Source organism: Mus caroli, unplaced genomic scaffold, assembly GCF_978045245.1.
Source record: "Mus caroli unplaced genomic scaffold, Mus_caroli_1 scaffold_17, whole genome shotgun sequence".
Classification (NCBI taxonomy): Eukaryota; Metazoa; Chordata; class Mammalia; order Rodentia; family Muridae; genus Mus; species Mus caroli.
In genome coordinates this window covers 92410890-92427502 of record NW_028227272.1, presented here as the reverse complement: position 1 = coordinate 92427502, position 16613 = coordinate 92410890, and the positions used below count along the sequence as shown (strand labels likewise).

General features: G+C 45.2%; 1 protein-coding gene across 5 annotated transcripts in view; it reads left to right on the top strand.

The window, feature by feature from the left end:
- The window catches only part of Erg (ETS transcription factor ERG), a 101866-nt gene that overhangs the window by 60359 nt on the left and 24894 nt on the right, over nt 1–16613 (top strand). For all 5 annotated transcript variants that reach the window (XM_029470515.2, XM_021184503.3, XM_021184501.3 and 2 more), the window contains exon 3: nt 8892–9043. In XM_029470515.2, the coding sequence (XP_029326375.1) occupies nt 8892–9043 (152 nt within the window). The remainder of the gene's footprint in view (nt 1–8891; nt 9044–16613) is intronic.

Here is a 16613-nt window from a genome sequence, read left to right as displayed (position 1 = left end):
ACACACACATACGTGTGCACACATGCATATATACATGTGTACACATACATATGCACACATACACACATGTACACGTGTACATATATGCTATACATGTACACACATACTCATGTACATACATGTACAGATGTATAAACATGTACACACATACATATATATATATATATACATGTGTACACATATACATGTGCACACATAACAATACACATGTACATATATACACCTATATACATACATACATGCACATGTACTCATATACACATATACACACACATGCATGCATATACACGTATATACCTGTTCATGCTGCTGTGTTAATTTTTTACAGTGTTTGGCAGTTTTTACATTTACTTTATATGTTTCATCTAAGGGAATCATCACCAAAGCATCAAGGTGATATTCAGTCCTTTTTAGAAATGGTGACTCAGTCAAAGTCAACCACAGATGGTCACCACCAGTTTTCTAGTTCTCAGACGAGGGCCTCCTAAACTTTCCACAGTTGTAAGGGAAGCATCCTGGGGTTCACCTGGAGAGATTTATCAGAAATTGATCCAGTCAGTCATTCACCAGTTTCAAAGACACTGAGAAAATACAATTCTAGAGACGGAGAACTGGAAGTGAGTTTGGCAGGTTACAGCAGATGCTAGGTGGATTGGAGCAGAGACTTCAGCACTGAAGGCAGAGGAAGGAGAGAGAGAGCACAAGAAGAGAAGTTGTAAGGATGTAGAATGTACGCGAACATGTGTGCGCACACATGTGTGCCTGTGTACATGCGTGTGTGCATGCATGTATTTGCATGCACATATGCATGCATGTACATCTGTGTTTGTGTGTGTGTGCACGTGCACATATGTGTAGGACCCCTGCATGTAAATGCATGTCGAAACCAGACATGCTTTCTCATGCTTGGACATCATTCTACAAGCACCATTCACCAGATTCATTATTTGTTGGTCTCACTGACCTGGGGCTCACCCACTAGCCTAGGCTGGCTGAGCAGTAACCCAGGGATCTCTCCATCTCTACCTCTCCTATGTTGGTTTTCCACTTGGGTTCTGAGGATCAAGATCCAATTCTTCATCCTTGTAAGGCAAGCCCTTTACAGACTGAACTATCTCCTCAGCTCTTAGCATGTGGGTCATTCTGGCATGTAAACTAAAGGGGCTTCTCCAGTCCAGTCTGGCCCACTGAGGACAGGGACACTGGTGTCCCCTTGCCCCTGAGGTGGTGCCTGGTCTGGAAGGCTGCATGCACACTTGTGGGTGAAGGAAAGAGAGCAGTTACCCAGCCCCTGCTTGCTGGGACAGCTGTGGAGGATACTTATCCCTGTGGCTCAGGGACCAGGGAAGGATGGACCTGGTCCACTTGCCTTTGTCTTTGGGAAGGAGAACCCTGATGTAGCAGCAGCAAGGACATTTCGAAAGCACAGCTGTGGGACAAAGAACAAAGCAATGGAGAGTCTCCTCGCTGTACAGATTTGGTGAGTTGCCTCCACCCACAAAAAACAAAGATGCCTCAGGTTCCTGGGTTCTACCTTGGCTGATGCCAGACTGCGTGTAGGGCCCAGTGTCTCCCCTAGCTGTCCCAAAGGTAGGGTGAACCACAGGTTGAAGGTGGCTAGAGAACTCAGGTTTGAAGACAGTGACATTCTTGTATGAACGAGGGCCATTAACACCCATAGGGTGGTGGCAGGTGACACAGAATGGATGATGGCTGTGCTTGGTCTGGCTCATGGTCCTGGTTCTGCCATTTTACTGTGAGAGTGTCCCATGATGGAATCTGCCCTTCTTTAAGCAGATACCACGTGAGGAAATAGATTGCAGATGCCAAATTTACTTTGTTTTTCAAACACCAAAAGACCTTATTTTATATATCACAGTGTGATTTTCTGGGCTTATTACCTCTTCTTAAAAACAAACACAAACAAAAAACAAACAAACAGGTGTGTATGGAAACATCTGAAAGGAGCTTTCTTCTTGGGCTATACGCCACCCAGTCATAAATGTCTGTTCAGCAGCTTTCCCAACAGCCTGCTGTCTGTCCTGGGCTTCGACCATCTCTTCACAGGCTGATGATCTCACTCAGCGCTCTCGGCCTGAAGCTCTTTGCTCTGATTTTCTCCATGCTCACATATGTCAGCCCATCATCCATGTGGAGCAGGCACCCTGCAGAGCAGGGACAACATGTGACATCCAGCTGCAGAGTCAAGAGACTCTTTCAACCAAACGTCAAGATCATACAAAGGTGGGGCCTTCTTAGAGCCTTCTCGGGAACTCTGCCTCACTTCCACACAGGTGCCCCCAACCCAGTCAACAAAATAAAACGTCCTGACCATCCTGCTCCTCTCCAAAGGGGAGAGGTTTTGGAAAATATTCAATACTGGGGAAAGAGAGTCTCCGGAGAGTCCGCCCAACAGCGTCTCGTTTGTGTGGATTCACCAGTGGCGTTGCGGCATGTGCTGGTGGAGATCTTTTTTTTTTAATTTTTAATATTTTTATTACATATTTTCCTCCTCACACCAGTCAGAATGGCTAAGATCAAAAATTCAGGTGACAGCAGATGCTGGCGAGGATGTGGAGAAAGAGGAACACTCCTCCATTGTTGGTGGGATTGCAAGCTTGTACAACCACTCTGGAAATCAGTCTGGCGGTTCCTCAGAAAATTGGACATAGTACTACCGGAGGATCCAGCAATACCTCTCCTGGGCATATATCCAGAAGATGTCCCAACCGGTAAAAAGGACACATGCTCCACTATGTTCATAGCAGCCCTATTTATAATAGCTGGTGGAGATCTTAGTTTAGGACCTCAAATAGGAGTTTAAATAACACTTCTAGGATGGGCCTTAAAGCTTTGGGCAGGTCATCCAGTCTGTCCCTGCTTTATCTGTGACTCTGCTGTTTACTAGGTAGGTTCCTCAGCACTTGGGGACAGTATACACTCACTTGGAGAACTGTGAGACTTTGCTTTTTTGTCTTAGTCAGGGTTTCTATTCCTGCACAAACATCATGACCCAGAAGTAGGTTGGGGAGGAAAGGGTTTATTCAGCTTACACTTCCACATTGCTGTTCATCACCAAAGGAAGTCAGGACTGGAACTCAAGCAGGTCAGGAAGCCAGGAGCTGATGCAGAGGCCATGGAGGGATGTTCTTTACTGGCTTGCTTCCCTGGCTTGCTCAGCCTACTCTCTTATAGAACCCAAGACTACCAGCCCAGAAATGGAACCACCCACAAGAGGACCTACCCCCTTGATCACTAATTGAGAAAATGCCTTACAGTTGTATCTCATGGGGCATTTCCCCAACTGAAGCTCCTTTCTCTGTGATAACTCCAGCTGTGTCAAGTTGATACACAAAACCAGCCAGTACACTTTTCAAATTTTATTTTTAAATTTATGTATATGTGTGTCTTTATGAGTATGTGCTGTGTGTGTGTGTGTGTGTGTGTGTATGTGTGTGTGTGTGTGTGTTCGCGCCCATGGAGGCCAGAAGAGGCTGTCAGGCCTCCAGGAACTGGAGTAACATATGACTATGATCTGCCTGATGCATGCTACAAATGAGCTGGGGTCCTCTGGAAGAACAGCCAGGGTTCTTAACCTCTAAGCCATCTCTCCCAGCCTCTGTGAGGTGTTGAAAGTAATACTTACTTTCTTGTTTTGGTCCTGGTAAGATTACTTTTTCCTCAATAAATATAAATATCTGAATAGATGACTTTGAAAAAGGCTTCCTTTCTTCTGGCCCTGGTTTGCATGTGTGTCCCTGTTACACACAGGGTGTACCAGGGAGTGATTAGATCCCTAGGCCAGGACAGCATTTCAGGCTACAGTGCAGACTTTAAGCTACAATAACCTGTGGCCCAGGGAGTTCTTGTCTACCTCATATTAAGACGTTTGTCTTTCAAAGGAGTGTATCTTCCCTTCTCCCTGTGCAGGTGTTCCCTGCAGGAAAAGCATATCTGTGAGTTCTGGCCACTCAGCTTACATTGTAACTTCTCCTTTAGGGCACCTTCACCTCTCCCCCATCTTATTTTATGGGTATAGTTATTTTGTACTGTGTATATGCCTGTCCATTGCTTGTGTGCCCAGCACCGAAGGAAGCTAGTGGACACCAGATCTCCCAGGACTGAACTTACAGTTAGCAGTGAGAAGCCATGTGTATGGGGGTTGAACCCGGATCCTATGGAAAAGCAGCCAGTGTTTTTAACCTCTCCAGCCTGTATTCTCTTCAGTGTAATCTCCTCCTCTGTAAGACGTCGATGATGTGTGATCCACTGTAGTGAGGACTTTCCCATGGGTCAGTGCCAGGTCTTCCTATGACATGCTATCACAGACAAGATGATAATGAGAGCAGACATCTCCACCCAGTCAGTGTTTGTTGAGAAGCCACTTCAGGGGACCACTCGAGACCTTTTCTGTCAGACTTAAGAGTTCCATTAATGAGAAACTTATAATAGTCAAAATCACTGCTTCATCCTGACTTCCTTTGTTAATAACTAAGTGTAATAGCATAAAACATATATTTTATGCATATCTATTTATATATTTTAATTTATATTTATTTATAAGATAAGTTTGAAAATAGAGTCTAATGGCTTCATTTTGCTGTTTTTTTTTTTTTTTATGATGGAGGATGGGATTTGAAACCCATGAACATGAATTATGCCTGCAGGTTATAACATGAAAATCAAAGCAACTTAGCTAAAGGCTGCCCATTGCTGCTTGATTGCTTGTTTAGAGACACAGTCTCACTATATAGCCCAGGCTGTCCTCAAACTCACTATGTAGCTAAGGCTGGCCCTCAAACTTGTAATCTTCCTATTTCAACATCTACCAGACTTGGCTTTGACTCTGTTTTAGTTATATATAGTTTGGGTGCTGTCTTAGTTTCTATTCCTGGACAAAACATCATGACCAAGAAGCAAGTTGGGGAGGAAAGGGTTTATTCAGCTTACACTTCCACACTGCTGCTGATCACCAAAGGAAGTCGGGACTGAAACTCAAGCAGGTCAGGAAGCAGGAGCTGATGCAGAAGCCATGGAGGGATGTTCTTTACTGGTTTGCTTCCCCTGGCTTGCTCAGCCTGCTCTTTTATAGAACCCAAGACCTCCAGCCCAGAGATGGCACCACCCACAAGGGGACCTCCCCCCTTGATCACTAATTGAGAAAATGCCTTACAGCTGGATCTCATGGAGGCATTTCCTCAACTGAAGCTCCTTTCTCTGTGATAACTCCAGCCTGTGTCAAGTTGACACAAAACCAGCCAGTACAGGCGCACATCAGCAAATGCAACACGAGGATCCATCTCATCCAGATTTGGTAAGGGGGTCTACTTCACTTCATAGAAAAACTCCCAGCCGGGAGTGGTGGCTCACGCCTTTAATCCCAGCACTTAGGAGGCAGAGGCAGGCAGATTTCTGAGTTCAAGGCCAGCCTGGTGTACAAAGTGAGTTCCAGGACAGCCAGGGTTATACAGAGAAACCCTGTCTAAAAAAAAAAAAGAAAAGAAAAGAAAAGAAAAAAAAGAAAAGAAAAATTCCCATAATCCATGGATTATGCACTCACACAACACATAGACACAGATACACACAGACAGACACACACACACACATATATATATATATATATATATGCAGAGACATGCAGACACACAGATATACATATATACACTCACAGACACAGATACACACAGATCATTAACACAGACACAGACACAGACACTCACACACACAAAGTCTCTCTCTCACACACACACACTTAGGTGATAATGAGAAAAGAAGTAGTTAAACCCCAAAGCCTTATCTCTCTGACCTTCAACTTTCAACTGATTAATTCCTTTGCTAGATAGGAAAAAAACTGTTAGTGCCTGGTATGTAGTAGGCACTCAGTAAGTTTCCTATGTGAATGAGCAAGTAATTAAACTTAGACCTCACAGTCAATCCCGATGCTGCTCTCACGCCCTGGGCACCACCTACTGTTAAAAAAGTTTCCTCCCAAAGAACCAAGTCCTTTACTTCTCTCCCCCAAGAATCTTCTCTCTTTGAGACACACAACCCCAAAGCCTTCACACTGCACTCAGCTGACAGATTTTTCCAAAGGATCAGGAAACCCTGTCTCAAGTAAAGATAGTCTGTGGTTTGATAGTAGGGTGAGTCTCGTAGAGATAAACATTTGAAGCCAGGAAAATATTATAGCATCGAGCAGAAATCCTGCATGTGTAGACAGCTCTGGAAAGACACAGGCCCTGCTCCATGGGAACACAGACAGTGACTATTTTTACATCGTCTCTGTGTTAGTACAGCAGTGAGCCTTCTACATGTAGGGCTATATGTTCCCAGGTAGTGGTAGGACCTCAGCCCTGTGTAACCCTAGCCATTACGTGCTCAGTAGCTCTTGCTGTCACTTGGCGCCAGCACTGAGCTACTCTGTGGTCCTGGAAGCATTAGCAAGTGATGCTGGAAAGAAGTCTGTGTTTCAAAGCACCTGTGCCGTAAAACTCTTCCAGGGCACTGTGCCCTCAGCCAGCCCTTCCTGTCCACAGTCCTGTCAAAACCTATGGTTGAGAAGTGAATTTCACTATGCCATTTCAGCTCCATCTTGCTCGGAGGATAGCCCTGTCTACCTGCCTTATGTGGTTTTGCTCTTCTCAAACTCAAAGGTCAAGTCCATAGCAAGCCCGAAGTCCTGTGACTCTACAAGTTACCTGCCAAGCTGCACCTAACAATGCTTTGAGGGAAACAAACAAGGGCCCTAGGGAGGTGGAAGCAAAGTTTTCAACACTGGCGTGAAAACCTAAAGAGTCCATGGATGTCTAACGTTTCCAAGAGTGTGGAGACACGTGTGTAAGGTAGAACTTGAAAAGTTTTTCCAAAATTCTACTACAGATAATGTAACCAGCACACAGAGGTACTGCTGCCATGGCGATCCAGGGTTAGCCGTCTGTGTGGGCTAGCCACCATCTTTCCTGTGTAGGGTACCCATTGTCTATCATCCAGAGTCTAGCCATCATCTGTGGGCTAGCCACCAACTGAGAAGACGGCGACATATTTCTTTGTTCTCTGATGAAGCTGGATTCCTTCGTCTTTGCTAAAAAATATTTATCGTATATGTATGTGTGTTATGCATGCATGTATATATGTGAATGCCTGGTCTAGCTTTTAGTAGTCAGAAAAGTGTATAGGATCCGCTGAAACTGGAGTTACAGATGGTTGTGAGCCACCATGTGGGTGGTGGGAACTGAACCTGGGTTCTCTGCAGGAGCAATAAGGGCTGCTAACTGCTGAGCTCTATCTGCATTCACCTAAACTGTTTTCTTTACTTGGTGTTAAACTATGAGACTTGTATCTCTCAAATATCACTTTCATGTACACACACACACACACATACACACACACTCACACACTTTTTCATAGAACGATATCTTTGTCTTATTGCACATACAGTGGCTGCCTTACTAAAGATTCCTGTGGCCTGTTCTCAGGTCCAGTGATAGCAACTCATCCCATACACACCGCCATTTTCAGGTCCCTGTCTTGTTTCACTCAGGTCGCTGGTCTACACTCTTTATCTGCCTCTGTTGCCTCAGCCCCACCCCCACCTTCTCTGCCTTCCTGACTGTGCCCCCATCACCAGGAGTCCACAGCTCTAGATCCTGTGTTTGGCACAAGAATAAGAATCCAAGGGGGGGACTTTGCTGGGGTCTCCAACTCAGCATCCCTCCCTGAAAGCATTGCTTGAACTGCATGAGTCCTAGTGTCTGCTGCTAGCTCTGTTTACTGTCACCCAGCAAGAATGAACACCAGCTCTCTGTTCCCTGTGAGTGTTCACAGACATCTGTCACAGGAGTCTGGACATGACAGTTTCAGAAGGAATTGGCGAGTGAAATAGAAGCCAGACAGCAGCTTGGCTTCCCACTTAGTGCGTCTCCTAAGCTTGGTCTCAGCTGCAGTGCAGGCTGTTGAGCTGAGCCTGGGCACAGCATGGTCTCAGATGTAGTGCAGGCTGCTGGTCTGGGTATGGGAACAGCGTGGTCTTACACTGTAGTGCAGGCTGCTGAGCTGAAACACCAGGCCCATGTTACTCATGGTTCTGCAGTTGGGACATCCAGGGACAAGATGCTAGACAGCTCCATGTCGGCTAATCTGCTAGGGGCTTTCTCTTTGGGTTGTAGGTGGCTACATGCTCACATGGAGGGAGTGAAGCAAGGGGAGGAGCTCTCTTCCTCTTCCTCTTCCTCTTTGTGTGTCTCATCCGTGTGTGTGTGTGTGTGTGTGTGTTGTACACATTCATGCATGTGTCTGTGGATGCCAGAGGTCAGTGTCTGCTGCATTTCTCAATCACTTTCCACCTTATTTTTTAAGGTGAGGTCTCTTCCTGAACCACAGAGCTAACTGATGGGCTAAAGTTTCTTGGAAGCTTTAGAAGGATGGGTGCACATGCTATCATGCTGGTCTGTTCATGTGCACACACCATCATGATGGTCTTTCCAGGTGCACATGCCATCAGGCTGGTCTTTCTTGGTGCACACACCATCAGGCTGGTCTTTCTTGGTGCACACACTATCAGGCTGGTCTTACGGTAGATTTTGAGGATCAAACTCAAGTCTTTGTGTTTGTTTACATAAACGATTTACTCACTGAGCCAACTCCCCAGTTCTCCATCTTCTGCCATTACTATCTCTACCCTCGTGGCCTGAGCTAAACCTGATTATCCCTCTATACCATTATGTGGGGCTTACTGCTTCAACGTGAATTTGGGGGACCACAGCATTCTGACTTTTGTCCTGCTTCCTGACTTTCCCCATGCTGCCTGTCATTGGACCTCTATATCACAAGACCACTGGGCCCTGCTCTTTGGGCACCGTTCTAACAGAAGAAATTGTCTTTTTCTCCTGCAGGAACTCACCTGATGAGTGCAGTGTGAACAAAGGTGGGAAGATGGTGGGCAGCCCGGATACTGTGGGGATGAGCTACGGCAGCTACATGGAGGAGAAGCATGTGCCGCCCCCCAATATGACCACAAATGAGCGCAGAGTGATCGTCCCTGCAGGTCAGAGGTCTTGAGATTTTGTTCTGGTTAACAAGCCGTGCTTCCCAGGAAAGACAGACAGACCACTTCTGTCCTTTATAAGTCTCTGTCAGGGACAATATACCCAGCCTTCCTGTTGGAATTGCTCTCTGTTCCACCCACATCACTCAGCCCCCATCTACTTCATGGCTCTGTCTCATTGCTTTTTTTCTTCCACTCTGTCTTCCTCTCACCGGAACACAGGTACCAAATGCTCTTGTAAGGCACACAAGGGCCAAATGCCCTGACCGGCCCACATCAGCACTCTCTGGGCGTGAACTAGGGGCAGGTAGGATAAAGGATGTCCAGCTACTAGGCACACTTTCTGTCAGAGTGGTCCAAGTTATGCATAGCAAAGCTTTCGTAAGCTACGCTGTTCCCTGCTCTAGATAAACGCATCTTTGTAAGGAGCAATAATGAACGGGATCAAGCCCCTTCACACACACCCCCCACCCAATAGTATGATATTTTCTCGGGCTGTGTCAGCTTCTAAACAGGAAGTTCTGTGTGCAGAGACTCTGCAAAATATGGATCTATCAGATGTGTCGGCCAGATGGGGTCCCTTCAGGGATGTCACTACAAGACTTGATAGACCTCAAAGATGGCTCGATGACATCAGGGCACCAGGGTCCTCTTTTACAGATGTGCCTTGTTTTGCCACACATAGCAAAACTTCAGAGGACACAATGATGACAGTCCCATGTACCAACAGGCTCAAACTGCTCTAGATATTGAATGGAAGGCATATAGCATGTACTCACACCACACATTTGGTTTTACTCACAGCTGCTGCGCTGTACACTCTGAGGCCACCTTGCTTGCCACTGTGCCTCAGCAAGGGGGAAGTTCCCACTGGGTGGAAGCTGACCCCAGCCCACCTGTGCCATTGCTGGCTGGACATGAACTGGAGGACATGGAAGCCTAAGGGACGCTGACCCCAGCCCACCTGTCGGCCTTCCTCCAGAAAAACTTCATTTCTTCACCTGAGGCAAAGAAAGTCTTAGACATGTATGGTAGAGGAGCAAGCTGAACAGAGCCCACTTGACAAACCCATCTTCTCCTTGTAGAATCAAGATGGCTATCGCTGCTTTGTAGAACCGTGCTGCTTTGGGCCATCTTGTATTTCTGAAATATCATTAGGATGCTTTAATATCATCAAAGTCTTCTTAAGAGAGGTCAGACTTGAGTCTTTTCTCAGAGAAAAATGAGGCAGAGAATCCATCTAGTCCAATCGGGATATCAGCAGGTCTTATGCACAGGCACCCATCCAGTGCACCCATCCAGTGCTGCCTGGACAGGGCGAAAGATGCATCTGCAGATGGACTCCAGCTGGCATGAGGTAGAGGGATGTTTCTTCATTCTAAAGGAAGCTTTCTTTCAGCTGTACCCTCTTGGGCTGGTTGCTTCATGCCAGAGTAGGCAGTTATTCAGTTAATGGTATTGGTAAAAGAGAGAGAGGTGGATGATTTTGCAAGTTGTGAGTTTTTCAGTTACTGGTCAAGGTCTATGTATGTGTGTTCACACTGATGAACACACTCATGTGCATGTACGCGCACACACACATGCACACATGCTCACACATATTTGAATGGTCATCTGGCACAGCCATGGGATGGCAGGACTCTAGGTGGTCAGCAGCTGCTGTATCCATCCCTTCAGCAGCAGCAGCACAGGTTATAACCCACACTCCTTACCCAGACTCCTTTGCAGTGTAGAGTATTCTACTCACATTGAAACCCTCAGAACTGAGTCCAGCTGGTTCCTGGAACTCGGTGGTGGTTAGATGTAGTGCCTGCCTGGTACCAACAGTGTGGAGCAGAAGCTTTAGTTGCTCTCAAGGATTTGCTCTTTCTGTCACTACATACTGATCTTCATATCTGAGAGACACACACACACACACACACACACACACACAGAGAGAGAGAGAGAGAGAGAGAGAGAGAAAGACAGAGAGACAGAGAGAGAGAGTCAAAATGGAGGACCTGGTAACTCTATGCCTAGGTAGAACCTTTGGACTTAGAGTTCATTTTGAAAAATTACTCCATTAACTTTGACTTTGAGACCCACCATCTTCAGTTCACTCAGTAGCTAAGAAGCCCAGAAAATACTTATAAGGCATAGTCATAGGCATGCTCTTGTGGGTGCAAATGCCATGTTATATGGATATATTTACACTTCTTCCTGTGGCAACATGAATTTAAGAAACATTGTATGTATAAGACATACACAAAAATGGGACAGCCTCAACCTTAGAGTAGAGGAATAGGTGTGTGATCCAAAGGAAGTGTTTAACAGAGAGGAAGCCCAGTGAGTGGTATGCATCATAAGTATGTAAACATGAAGGGAGCCCAGCATGTGGTATACATCATACATGTGTAAACATGAAGGGACCCCAGAGTGTCATACGTGTGTAAGCATGAAGGGGGACCAGCATGTGGTATGCATCATATGTGTGTAAACATGAAGGGAGCCCAGAGTGTGGTATGTGTCATACGTGTGTAAGCATGAAGGGAACCCAGAGTGTCATACGTGTGTAAGCATGAAGGGGGACCAGCATGTGGTATGTGTGATTGTATACCAGTCAGTTCAACATAAATAGAGATACTGTTAGTAACAAGCTCTCCTCTTGTAAGGATCCTAGTTTAGCCTCACCAATTTTAAGCCATTTTGGAAAACCTGCAATATCAAAATCATCAAAACAAAGCCCTCTTTACAATAAAGTGCTGAATAGCTCAGATGATGTGTTGTCCAAATCCCAGAATGATCATATGTGCACTGTGGAGAAGGACCATTCCTCAGCCTCATTGGTGTCAGCTCGGATTTCCATGGTGACAGATGGCACTGAACCCAAAACTAGCTGTGTCTTCAAATCTGGGCCCCTAACAGCAGCCCAAACCTAGTAGGTTTGACTCAGATGTCTGATCTGCAAGGTGCTGCCGAGGCCTTGCCGCAGATCCAGGGGTAGAAACGTTGGATTCCCAGTACACATGAAGCCAATGTTCTAACCAATATCAGCATCGTGTGTCTCACGAGTGTCTGCCATCAAGGACAGTGTCCTCTGTGTGCTGGCTGTGCCTCTCTGAGTCTAAGGCTACTATTTAGCTTTTGGTGGCATACACTAAGATGTGTAATGGGCTGCTACCAAGGAAGGCACACACATTCTCCATCATTTTGAAAACTTACAAACTGATGACCAAATACAACAGGACCTCTGGTTTTAGCAGTTGATATTATTTTTGAAAGATTTTTCTTTTTATTTCCTAAAAATAGGTGCAAAAATGTTAAACTTAAAAAACTATTTCTTCCACATATTAGTTTTTGGTTTTTTGTTTTTGTTTTTTGTTTTTTTTAATTTAACAATCATCTCAAACCCTTTGATATCAGCATCTCAGCGACTGAGTGGCCACACCCGTGACCTCCCCTTGCTCTGCGCATTTTAAACATTTCCCAAGTTCCATCCTAATGGACAAAGGCTCCCGAGAGACTGAATTCTTTCTTCTTTGCCTTCGATTTTCCATGGAGGACATGGAAAACCTTTGAGTTGTATCTCAGCCAGTCCTTCATGCTGGATTACCCAGGAAGTATTCACTGAGCAGTCATTGCTCATAGGTCACTCTCTTAGGAGATGGCCAAAGAACGCTGAGGTCGGGAAGACCCACCCCTGTGCTATAGATGTGTGTCAGGAAGACAGACAATATCTTGAACTTAGGACTGATGGACGTTTTGGGATTCCTGAGCAAAGGGGGTCAAAATAGGTCATGAAAGCTTCATTCATAGCTGTGGCGATGCCTTTCCAGCTTCTTCCATCTCCCTTGGCCTCCTCTGTCTTCCTCAGCCATCCCCTGGCCTCTGGCATGCTGCTGTGTATGCCCTGCCTGTGCTGTTTGGGCAGCTGTGTACCCTTCTTCCTTTCTTTGCCAACAAACTCTGCTCTCCCTTCAAGACCTCTTTACACTGTTCCCATCTGCATGCCGAATTCGGTAGCAAATTAATCCCTTTTCTTATGACGCCTGACCACCTGTCTCTTACCCCACACTTATGTTTTACTCTGTACTCCCTAAGGCATGCATATGTTTATTTAAATAGAGACAACAGCATTTGATTCTAAAGCAGAAATGAGATGCAGCGGGCTTGTGACCCAGACTCCTGGCCAATCAAAACTCAGATTGAGTGAAGTTAAAAATACACAGAGAAGACTAAACATATATGAGGAAAGAGTGAAGAAGTTCTGATGGCAGGCTTGGCCACAACGCTGTAGTCAAGCCTCTACTGTGGCTTTGAGCTTCCTGGTAGTCAAGATAAAAAGTGTAATTGGGAGGAAACGATTAAAGTTGTTTTATAGGAGAGGTAAGCTTATCTCAGCACAGAATCCTAGAAGCAGTATTCTTGGAGACTGTAGACCCGGCTGCCTCCCTGCAGCCATTGTGGCTGAGCATTGCAACAGCCCAAGTCTTCTGACACATTGTGAAAAGGCTGAGTGAGTTACACTAGAGTCAGCCCAGGGAAGTCACCAACAGACACTGGGGACTCTGGTGGCTACACCAGGCAGGGCTTGTAGTTCTCAGAGCAGCAGAGTGCTGGCTGATAGGCACCTCCCCAAATATGGCATTGCTGAGCTGGCTAGGGAAATGGGCAGAGGACCAGGAGTAGAGTTCCCTCTTCCGGGCTCTGTTAGCTGGACAGCGCGTTGTTATCACACCAGCATTTGTTATTGATGAGACTGTGTATGTGTAGATTACAAATTGTGTGAAGAGCACATGATGCCAATGATAATTGCCACTTAGTGGCAGGAATCAGAGGATCATGGGAGTTGCAGGAAATCTCAGTTCAATAGCTCCCTTTAAACCCAAGAAAAAAATATTCAGAAAGATAAAGACACTGTCCCAGAGTCAGCTGCACAGCTGAGAGGGGCCAGAGCCAGTGTCCAGAACTGCAAAGACCCCACAGTTAAGAAGCTATAACCAGTCCTCCACACAGCACTGCGTTAGAATTCTGGCTTTCCACAACACTTTGTGGAGCATCTTGGGCAACTCTTGGCATCAGGAGTCTTCTCGGTAGAATGAGAACAGTCAGTGTTTCCTGCAGTGTATCTTGGCAGGGACACATTTCCCCGAACGCTGTGTTCTAGTGCCCGATCTCGAGTAAGCAGCAGATGTTAGCTGCCATCATTTGATTTTGTAAAACTTCAGTCTTACATACAACCCCACGTGGTTTCCTCAACCACCATCCAGCCATAGGTTCACAGATAAGATGAACCCCAACTTCAGGGTTTCAGTTCTCTTGTTTGGTGGTTGGCACAGCAGGAGTCCAACATAAGCATACAGAAACATGATGTAATGGGCGAGGTCACCAGGAGTGCTTGGTAGGGTGACAAAGCAAGATGAAGATTGTGTCAGCAGCCATTGTAGCCTCCTAGGTAGGGAGAAGGGGCAAGGTGAGAGGGCAGTGTTACCCTGTAAGGGACCACGTTAGAAAGGAAGCCTTCTACATACCTTCTGTTACTTGAGAAAAACAGAACTCTGATGGTAAAACCTCAAATTTATTTTGAACAATAACAAGAAATAAAGAGAAATAACATTCAGATGGCCAACGCAGGAGGAGGGGATGAAAGTAAAATGAAACAGACCAATCTTGGGGTGGAACAATGGCTCACAGCAGTCGAGCGCATTGGTTGCTTTTGGAGAAGACCTAACCTCCATTCCCAGCACCTCATGGCAGCTCACAACTGCATATGGCTCTAATTCCAGGGCAGCTCATGCCCTCTTCTGGTCTCTGCTAGCACTGCACACACCCGGTGATGACATATGGAGGGGATACCTGTACACATAAAATAATTATGAGAAAAATGAATTAAATTAGATCCAGGAAAATATGTGGAAAAAAAGCAGGCAAATCAGGGACAACAAAGTCTGAAAATTAGAGGGAACGATAAAATAACTTTCCCAAAGCAGTTATGTGGTGTTTATAAAAGCATTTTACACACACACATACACACACTAAAATAATTAATAGTAAACAGCTAGAATGACACATATTAATCAAAAACTAATAAAAATCTGGGAAAAAAGTAAAAATAAAATATTGACAAGATTTCAGATAGAAACCCATTAGGGGATGGCATAGGTTTGTCATTTAATACTAAATTCATATAAAAGGCATTAGGATGATAAATTTATATTAACCTAGTAACATAGCCTCAAAATAATAAATAACAATGACGTAAATGGTCAAATTCATTTCAGTGAGTGAGTTTGATTTTCTCTCTCTCTCTCTCTCTCTCTCTCTCTCTCTCTCTGTGTGTGTGTGTGTGTGTGTGTGTGTGTGTGTGTGTGTAACAGGTAATATATACTTTTAAGCACCCAGAGTCACATTTACAAATATTGCCATGGTCTCAAAGGCCATCCCAAAGGTGAGCCAACCAGAGTGTTAAAAATCAATGTTATAATCGATTGCTCTCTAGTCCCAAGAGGACAGATTAAAGTAAACCACAAACCATCAATTAAAAATTTGAAAGTTTCAGAAACATCTTCCAGGAAGTCCTTCTCTTGGAGTCAGAATTCAGTGTGTGGCATTGAGCAGTTCTGCAGTTCCCGCCATCTCCTGTGCCTGCTTTGTAAGTGGGATCTACCCATATCAGGAGGCCAGATGTTCAGTCCTGTTTTCTTAGGGTAGTCTTAGATACACATTGGCTGACTTGCCCCAGGCCTGGCTTTGTGAACAAAACTCTTACACTAGTCCTTAGATATGGCCTAGGGGTGACATTTTATTTTATTGTATATTCCACATTTTTCATAGTCAAGAGTGCCTTTTCTATTGGGAAGGGACAATCATTGATAATTTCTCATCTATTCAAATCAGGTTAATCTTATTCAATTGGAAGTGTATGCCCGTTGAAGGAGCTGTTTCATGATAGTGTATAGTCTGCTATTGACAACACAGTTCCCTTTTCCCTAATTCCAGACACTTATCTGTTAATACTCAATGAATCAGAATCTTGTTTCAGGGAACTAGAAGGGTCTCCCTTTTATATATTAATTAATGTATTGCTTAGCAGATGGGGGGCTCTCAACAGCTAGTGCCTGAAGGCCAGAGGGTGACTTGAAGGAGTCATTTCTCTGCCAGAACTGTGTGGGTCCTGGGGATCAAACTCGGATTGTCAGTCTTGGCTGCCGATGTTTTTACCCACTGAGTCATCTAACCAGATACAGCAGAGTGTTTTTATGACTCTCTCCTGCCTTTCTCACACACATTTCTCCCACACATCGACATTAAGAATAACATAACCCAGGAACTCTATATGATGGTGTGCTTAGATGTTTTAATATCCAGTTGGCTAAAGTTGAGGTCATAAACATTTGGACTACAAGATACAGAAAAGAGTGGAGAGTCTCGGCTCCCTCTCCTGGTGCAGCTCCTTGCTCTTTTGCTGTCCTTGGAACCATAATGTCATGGCTATTTCCAAAACAGTTCTCCTTTCCAGGAGGAGGCTGAGCACATAGCATCTTATCTTATCACCATTGGCTCATGTTTTGTTGAACAGAAGCACCTCCGA